Raw genomic sequence first — 9,500 nt, forward strand, 5'->3', positions numbered from 1 at the left:
CCGGCCGTAAGATTGCCGTCCGCCGCCTTTGAACCTATTTAGTTTTATTCTAAATATCCTGGAGTCAGGTAATGGTTGACGATGCACAGTTTGATTATTGGTGATAGTGTGAGTAAAGAAATGAAAGGATTTGATCGGAAATATCGCTTACAACAGATTATCACAGATTCGGCTGTTTTTTATAGCTTATAGGTGTTTTTATATTATACTTAAATGTTTTTCTTTGGTTCCGCTCACGTCATTTATGTCTTTTCTGTGAAAATGATGAATGTCTTCTAGAGCCTAAGAAAGAGGGTCAATGGTTAGGTCCTCCATCAATCACAGTTTGATATGTGTCAGTGGTGAATAAAAATAAAAAGTATCTGACTTCATATATTTACAACGGATTATCATAGATTTGACTGTGTTGTGCACATAGTAAATAGCTACTTGGCAGGATTCGTATCGTTTTTTTAATGCGTTGTTTGTCTAAGTTTTATAAAATCATGCTTATTGTTTATTGAATAAAAAATGGTTGCAGTAAAATAGGTATGTAGCAATTGTGTCGCTGTGTCGTTTTACGATTTAGAGACTTCCAAGGTTGTTGGAAGCAATAGCGCTGATTGAATTTTAAGAGTTTCTAAAGAAGGATAGAAGATAGTATTACAAAATCAGTTCAGAAAGGGGAAGAAAATAGATAAAGAAAATCTTCCAAGAGGTCAGGGGCCGACTCGAGTAAACGGGACAAACACGCCTATGACGCCCAATATTTGACGTGGGCGTCCGAAAGGAGGCTATCAAAGTTTCGACCTTTTATCGGAAGTTTTTCTTGATAAGAAATTGATCACAATGATATACCTACATCGTTGTATAAAAATACACCATTCATTTTTATCATGAAGTGAAAAAGAAGTGTTTGAATATGATTTATTCAAAAGGTTCTATGCTAGTAACCCACTGTGGCAACCCTTTTTGTTTCTGCGGTTTGATGATGAACATTATGAAATTTTATTATAGTTCTGTTTGGAGAGAAAGCACTGTTTATTTTTCAATCGGCTTCCAACAAGTAAAAGGGTTTCTCTTTCATGAGAAGATTTTTTCATGAACTTCTATTTTCCTATTGAGATTTCTTTTTGGTTCAGTCAGTCAACTGTGCTTGTAGAAATGAAGAGGATTCTGAGGCGTATTAATCGAGACGAATGTGTTCTTTATGTTTGGAGATTTTTTTTTTTTTTGCTCAAGTTGGACAAATGATCAAGGAGGATTTCATTTCAAATGGGTGGTGCTCAACCAAAGTAGATGATTTTGACATTGTTCGGTTTTATGCTAGAACCAGAAAAAGTGAGATTTATGTTCAATTCCTCCCCATTAGCTATTGTCAACTCAAATTTAGATTTTTGAATTTTTTTTTTCAGGTAAGAAATATCAAAGTAAAATTAAAAGAAACAACAGCACCAACAACGACATAATCAAAATGGTGTCGACAATCACTTCACTGACAACGCTGTCAACTGCAATCTTCAACCAAACATCAAATAACGCTACAACAACACAATCTTCATCACATAGCCATGGAACTTGTGAACTAGAAACGAAAACATATGTTGTGCTTCTAGGCTATGTGCTCATCTTCTTCATCGGAGTCACGGGTAACGGTCTTGTTTTGTTCTCATTCCGCAGTTTCTGGAGACGTGGACCTGTTATCGAATTACTTATCCTGTATCTGGCATTTTTCAATTTCTTATCATCCATGTTGGACCCAATGATGTTCGGCTACTGGCTAGTCACGTGTTATAAATCATGGCATTTGGGATGGTATGGCTGCAAGTTTGTATCACCACTATGTCGTATTTTCACCAATATCTCAATCGGTATAATTCTCATCATGGCGATCGATCGGTGTCGCGCGATCGTGTTCCCTTTCCGGAAAAGGCTAAGTAGAGGACAGGTACATTTGTTAGCCGCTGGTGCTATACTGCTTGGTTTTCTCAGTGAAGTTCATCATATAGTTGGATCATACATTAATGATAACGGCTTATGCTCAATTGTTCTAGTACGGACTCCGACCTATCTCTACCCGTCACTCATCTCCATAAGCGGCCGTATATTGATCATTATATTTGTTTTCATCTCAACCACCTTGTTAGCACATATCAAACTGAATAGATCTCAACATCGGCGCTTTTTACAAAGAAGTTGCGCAAATCCTCATGGTATGACTCGAAGAGGTCGCAAAGTGACGCTCATGTTGGTGGTCATGTCAAGCGTGTTCAGTATAACCGTTCTACCACGTGATTTCTTTCACTTGATCTATAACGCCAGTTGGGGACTGGGCTCTGGTAATGGAATCATATTATCGTAAGTTTTTAATAATTTCTTCTCGCCAAACTTGGCAAATTTTTTACCTCGTAGAGCACTCAAGCATCGCTTAACCTACAACATATAATGATTTCTATTCGTACTTTTGACCCATGACCTCACTCGGCTATTTTGGAGAGATTGTTATGAAACTCCCATCAACAGTCCGGATCATAGGAAAAACTAACCATTTGTAAGGAACATTTTGTCGTAGGATAATTGCCTGATCTTTTGTACACATGGGAAGCCTGCTTATGGGAATATATCTTTCATGGAAAGTTTTCATTTGAATTTTTCAATTGCTTATTTTCAAACATCTGTATAATATCAACCGTTCTCTATTTTATCACATCACAGGCCAACCATGAAGTATATCAACCAACTCTTAAAGCTTCTTCAGACAAGCAATGTCGTGTACAACGTCTTCATATACTCACGCATGCATGAAACGTTCCGAAGATTCGAATCATGCTGCTTACCTAAGAGATATCTACGCAAGATGTTCACGCGGAGAGGAAGTGTTATGGTACGCCGGGACAGCGAGACGACAACGATGACGACTCCAGTACATTTGTGAACAACCAGATAAAAACGTGGACAGTTGATTAAACACTCAAATGAACAAAAAACCCTAAACCCTTCTACTCACTGTGTGGGTTTTATGGAGAAAAACATTTTCAGAGTCCATTCGTGAGAATTTAAACTCTCACGTATCACGGGTGAAAATAAATCAAAATACACGTTTTTTTTTTATTAGAACACCTAAAATTTGGCTGAGCCTGGGTGTGCTTATTTTTTTTAGCAATTTTCAGCCTAAAATGTTCTTAAATGCGTTCTTAATTTTTCAGACTACTCTAAATCGATAATATGATACAAAATAAAGAGCACTTAAATTTGGCAAAATTTGGATAATATTTGACTCTCGAATTTTGAAGATCTACCCCTAAATTCGGTTAAAACTGCTTAAAAAGAGGAAAAAATTGTAGTTTCTTGTCATTTTTCCAAACTGAGGCTGGGCATGTTCTTAAGATGTTCTTAATTTTTCGACGAATTTCAGCCTATATGTTCTTATAAACTAGGTTCTAATAAAAAAAAAAACGTGTAAGTGAAGTGTTTTTCTTTTCTTAAACTGTCAAAAGTTTGAACCTATGGCAATGCCACGGATTGTGCTTAACTTTTTGATGATGTAAGCAAGAGAGTTTGGGCAACATTGGAATTGGAATAGTTGATGTTTATACACCCGTATTTTCGTCTGGTTTATTTTGAAGAATGTGATGAGTTTTAAATTTTTTGTTTTATTATTCAGTGTTATCACAGCAATCTAAAAGTCATCATTTAAGAAAAACTTTTGAAACTGGAAAAAGACCAAAAACATCGAAATAAAGGTTTACACAATAAATTGAAGTTGAGATAAGAATTGTTTGACATAAAGGTTTAAAAAGATAATCTTCGAGAGATAACCATCCGTCTTTAGAGAAAGGAAAGCTTTTAAAATTTATCTTAAAGGAACTAGAGAAGATTAAGTATCATAGAAAGCAATCAGTTTTCTGATGAAATTCTAAAAGCATCCTAGACTTTCTTTGTTCATTAATTCATGACCTATCAAAGGCAAAACAGACGGGCAAACGAAAGGATTTTTTCTCAACTATGATTGCTTCCATAAGTGTCTATTCACCTTTTGGACACCATTTTGAATACTGAAAATTTATGGGCTTTGAGATATATATGACATGAAAACTAAAAAACATCCGTTCGCGTTATTATTTATTATTCATACAAAATTATTTTTTAAATTATTGAAAGATTTTACTCAATATAAACTTTTTTGTAAATTCCAAAATTTATTATAAACATGAAAAGATATGGAAAATACCAGTAACTTCTTTCATGAATCTTAAGAAGAGGAGGAAACCCTAGAAATCTCATCAATTGTCAAAGTAACAGTCCAACAAGTCATTCAGTCTATGGTTTTGCGGGGGGGTTTTCAGGGGTCTTAAATACCGTCATACCGACAAGATTTTGGGTCAAATATCGTAATACCGTCGGTGAAGGAAGCCTAATACCGATACCGATATTATATTTATGTTTTTTTTCTCGAAAATAATGAATTTTCAGTTATCAAATCTATTGTGTAGTAACAAATGAGAAATTGTACAAACAAGTTTTGTACTTTATGAGGCCCCCCAGTCAACCCTCAATTCAGGTATTCACGCACAAATTTTTGCCAATTCACGTATTCACGCGCGAAAAAAAACATTTTTGCTTTTAAATCTTTGGTTAAACGATTGTGACCTTATTGGGCTAAATTAAACCTATTTATGGTCTCTTTTAAGCAGATTGACCTATTCTTATGGGATGGGCTGGACTTTTTACCAGAGACTTCACTAATTGGTTATTTGAAGCATGAACATATAAACGAGTGGACATCTATCTTTTATTGTCTCTTTGAAGCGAGCTTCGTTGCCGCCTGTATTTCAAAATTGGTATGAAAAATCCGGCAATATTCCGTCATAATTTTATTTCTTTGAATTATTTAGGTAAAAAGATTGATAGAGCTTGAACATTACTCATAATGTACAAAAAAATTATTTTCGAATTTTTTTACTAGTTTGTAATATATTTTATCAACATTTTCAACTCTAAAATGCAGAATTTCAACTGCGTGTACACTTTTGAATCCCTTTTGTCACTCCAATATTTTTTTTTATGACTTGAAAAAATAGCTTGCAAAAGTTGAGAGCCTGTGTAATAAGAGCATCGAAATTAGAATGTGACACTCTCTAAAATTATTAGACACTTTTAAGTCAACATTTAGAAATATTAGTCGGACTTTTGACGAGCTGACGATAATTTTGCCTTTGTTATGATATAGATAAAAGACTTGAGAAGAGTAGAACAACAGAGACTTTTGTCGAAGTTTTGACGTTGTTAGCAAGGTATTCCCAAGTGGTATATCATCAAAATCTATTGTTTCGTTTTATGCTTTTAACGAGGCGGCAGCGAAGCTAGCTGTGTTATCTTTAAAAAGACAAAGGAGATGGATGTCCAGTCGTTTATATGTTCATGTTTGAAGTAATAGAGATGACGCGTTCTTTAGAAAAAGTAACAAAATTGTTTTATTACAGGTTAACGACCAACCAAATCAAACGAGAGCTTGTAAAAACTCCAGCTTGTCCCATTCTTATACCAAACATTTTCGCCAATAAAGTTTTTTGCTAGTTTTGTGACCTTATTCTCGATATCGTCCACTTTTTAAGGCCTCTTTTACAGCTATTTGAGCTTTCATAAAGCAATATTTTAGGTCTGCCGCGCCAAAGTTACTTGCTTGTTACGGGAGGCAAATGCAAAAATGAGCCTTTCCCCTAATAATTTCTTCTTTGCAGACCCATAAGATGTCTTTTATATTGAGAATTAATTCAAAATCGAGGTTTGGGCCAATCATGGTCTGAGAAGCCGTAGACTTCAACACAGGCTTCATAGAGGTGGTGCTGTGGTGGAACTAGAGGATGCAAATTCTAAAAGTTTAACCCCCCCCCTATCGGAGGAAAGAAAAAAAGTATAAAAAATAACGTGAGCGAAGCGAGCGGGAAAATTTTTCGAGAATTTTCGCTCTCCTTTGTTATTGAAAAACGGCCTTAATACGCTATTGTTAGCCAAGTATGCCTTGTTTGGTCATACAATTTTTGATTTTATTTAACACTGACCATTTGTTGGCAAAAATATGGTACGGCGAACGACGTACCTGCCGTACCTGGTGCGGCGTTCCAAGAGTTTCGCCCAAGAAAAAATTTAAAATTTAGAATGCCTAGATTGCCTGAAAACGCATCATGTGCATCATGATGTGAATTACTTTTTAATCGTTCGATGCTGCACAAGATGCTTTTAGAACTACTGGATGCAGTATTTGCATCACAAAAGTTGTCATTAAAAAAATGCGCCCGCAGAAAAATAACAAAAATTGTTTAGTTATCGTAAAGTTTTGCTTACTTTGAATAACCTCGCCCTGACAATAACTCAATAGGACATCCTAGATTGTGCGAGCGAAGCGAGCAAGAAAATTTTACTGGTTAAAATAGCGGAAATTTTTCTGCATGAAACTCATGAAGAAACTAAAAGGTAAATAGTTTTATACCGAAATACCGTTTTTTATTGATAAAAATATCGAAATACCGACAAAAAAACAGGCAATTTACCGATACCGGTAGAAAATGAAATACCGTAATCCCGTCGTTTTTTTCTCGTAATACCGATTTACCGGGGGTAAAAAGGCCCAATACCGTCATACCGTAAAAGTGAAAACCCCCCCCTTTTGCNGACTTTGGCGAATCTGTTGAAGCAAAAACCTATACATTGGAGCTCAGAATACCTTTAAATGAGAGGTACTGCACTACAACCAAATCATTCGATAAAGCTTTTGCAGATGATATCACCACGGGACCAGGATATGGTAAACCCTAGACTTTGGTGTGCTTTGCTTATTTCTTACGTTGATATTGACATCATGTGATGTGGTGATATTGACTTTCTTTTGATATCCTTCTTGGAGGAGTCTTTTTTTTTATGATTGAGGTTCAACCGTAAAGACCCCAGTTAATGAAATTTTATTGTAGAGCCAAAAACCTTTTAAGATATTTTGTGACCTTTTTTTCACATTCTGTTAAAAAGTGAGCACTTTAGTCAAAAGGGTGTGTCCCAGCATATTTGATAATCTGTTTCTAGGTGCATTTTACAAAATAAACTACGTTATACATATTACCTAAACGAATCATGTTCAATGAGAGCTGAAAAAAAAATAATAAGGGCAAATTTTAGAGGTTTTCATGATTAGCAGGGTCCACGAATTCGTTAACCCCATATATATATTTCTAAAGTGTGTGTATAGTTATAATTAGTATCATTATGTAAACTTAAACTTCATCGCTTTCCGAGATGTGCTCGAGCAACTACCCCAGGCAATTCCTTTCGGTTGCCTGTAAATTTTATTGTATTCAGTATCTGACAAACAAAATAAATAATTTCTAATTTGCTTGCCCTTTAGAAATGACGTGATGTGGCACAGGCTTGCATTTGCAAAATTTATTGTACAATGAGCTGGAACCTGAAACATATTGCAAATACTCAGGGATTATTTTTAAAACAACACATCTTTCGTTCGTGTATATCATTGAAAACATTTTTTCAGCTCAACTTCTATAATAAATATCGAATTTGGTATCGTTGGAAAGAAATTAATGATTCGAATACTTTGAAACGAAAACTTCTTTAAAATAAAAAAGCAATGAAATTATGTTGCTGAAGAGTGCTACAACCATTATATTAACGCGAATGAAACTTAAATTTTAGAACATCGTGACAAAAAAAATTTCCCAAAAATATTTGTTGTTGCTATATGGGTCAAAATATATTAAACAAAATTCTCAAGCTGATTGACATCGAAATAGGCTGTTTTTACTATTGATTGTAAATCTTTTTACTGTAACGTAAGCAATAAAGTGTAACGCAAAAGCTTATTGGCTTCAGTTATTATTACGTGTATTTTTAAATAAGAATAGTTATTTTTCCCCCTATGTAGGGGCCTTTGGATATTTATCTCTATAGTGCAAACATATCACGTTATTCGTAAGCAAATTTCACTAATGTTCATGATCAGAAGTTTCATTTACTAGCACACGGACTGTAAAGCTACATTTTATCATATCGAAAGGGTTTCCAGGTTGGCATATTGTAAAAATCCTCTTATGAAAATATTTTAGCGCTACTACAATGCACTGAAAATGTCTTTTGAAAAGAATTTACACAGTAAGAAAACAATAACAGATGGTAAACTCTATCGATAGTGTATTAAATAACTATGCAAGAGAGATTGTTACCGTTTTAATTTCTTGAGCAGGATCGACACTTGCCCCTCAGTGTTCGTTTTTGTGTTGGAGAGAAGAAAAGAGAGACCTGTCCGTTCAAGAGAATCATTATAAAAGTTTTCACTTTGAAGAAAAATGGAGATAACACCCGATCTGTTCAAATGAGGTTAAACCAAATCACACTAATTTAGCTGTCCATTTTGAAGTAACGTTCGATTGTGATTGCGATTGTGACCACACCCCTTGTTGATGATTTTTTTTTGTGCAAATGAAAGTAAGTTCAGTTGTTTATCAGAAAATCGTAACTGGTAGATGTAGAAGTGAGGCCCATGTGAGATATTTGGTCTCAAAAAGGGCAGAAATTAGGCAAAAACGTGGTTTTGGCCTATGATTTCTAGATACCGAGGAATATTCAGAACCTCATTTTTTATTTTTGTGTAGAACTTATCCCATATTACCAAGAAATGGGGAAATGGGGACCTCTTTATGTTCAAAATGGGCTAAAAACTAGTGTATATGTATAAGAATTGCGAAGCGATCCAGGCAAGTCACTCGATTCGCAAGTTGCAAGCAAAATATTTATAGGGTCACGCACTAGAAATTGCGATTTTAAAATAGATTCGTAATCAATTCGTAAATACAAACCCCGCGAAACCCCGACAACTGCTAGGGTCCAGGAAGACTTTAGAGATTTACTCAAACACTTCAGGCGTACAAACTTACGACATTCACTTCTACGGATTTGAGGGAAATTCAGGGAAATTATACAATTTTTTTTATGAATCGTTGGAAAATGAGCACTTTCAAATGAATGGGACTTATAGGTTAAAAATTTTCCCTTAATCCATTATGCTCTTACTCTACTCTCTAAGAATATTCAATAAAAAGGAAAAGTTTGTCTGCCTTAAAAGCATTAAGTATTTTTGGTTATCATTTTTTGTTTTGAACTTGTTTTACTTCCGGTTTCAAATTCCTTGCGTTCAAAATCGAACTTTCGAATCTTTAATTTCGAACGTTCGAATTATAAAAAGCACATTCGAAAACTCTTTTTTCCAAGATGCAAGTTTTTGACAAACCCCTTAACGAAAGAACTAACATAAACACCCCGTGTCACATACCTGCTGGAAAACTTGGAAAAATTTCGTCTCCGGTGGAAAAATACACCTCTAGCTTCTTCAAAAAGTTTCCCTTGCAGAGCGAGACCCCAGAGGCAACAAAATTTAACAAACTTGAGACATCACCCGGTTTATTGAGACAGGGATGTGAATTACAGAGGATTTCAAGACTAGAATTTAATGGAAATAA

General features: G+C 35.0%; 1 protein-coding gene across 1 annotated transcript; it reads left to right on the plus strand.

Annotated features, from left to right (window-relative positions):
- The first annotated feature begins 1,453 nt into the window (after positions 1-1,453).
- On the plus strand, positions 1,454-2,075 carry LOC136817776 (formyl peptide receptor-related sequence 7-like). The gene is made up of 2 exons (XM_067074095.1): positions 1,454-1,927; positions 2,034-2,075. The coding sequence occupies exons 1-2, from the start codon at positions 1,454-1,456 to the stop codon at positions 2,073-2,075; spliced, it is 516 nt and encodes a 171-aa protein (XP_066930196.1).
- Positions 2,076-9,500: the final 7,425 nt, after the last annotated feature.

Source organism: Clytia hemisphaerica, unplaced genomic scaffold, assembly GCF_902728285.1.
Source record: "Clytia hemisphaerica strain Z4C2 unplaced genomic scaffold, Clytia hemisphaerica genome assembly, whole genome shotgun sequence".
Classification (NCBI taxonomy): Eukaryota; Metazoa; Cnidaria; class Hydrozoa; order Leptothecata; family Clytiidae; genus Clytia; species Clytia hemisphaerica.

Bases quoted from the DNA above. Each gene is read 5' to 3' on its own strand.
- LOC136817776 (XM_067074095.1), top strand. From the start codon at position 1,454: ATGGTGTCGACAATCACTTCACTGACAACGCTGTCAACTGCAATCTTC. The intron at 1,928-2,033 runs GTACATTTGTTA...CAATTGTTCTAG, and splicing joins AAAGGCTAAGTAGAGGACAG to TACGGACTCCGACCTATCTC.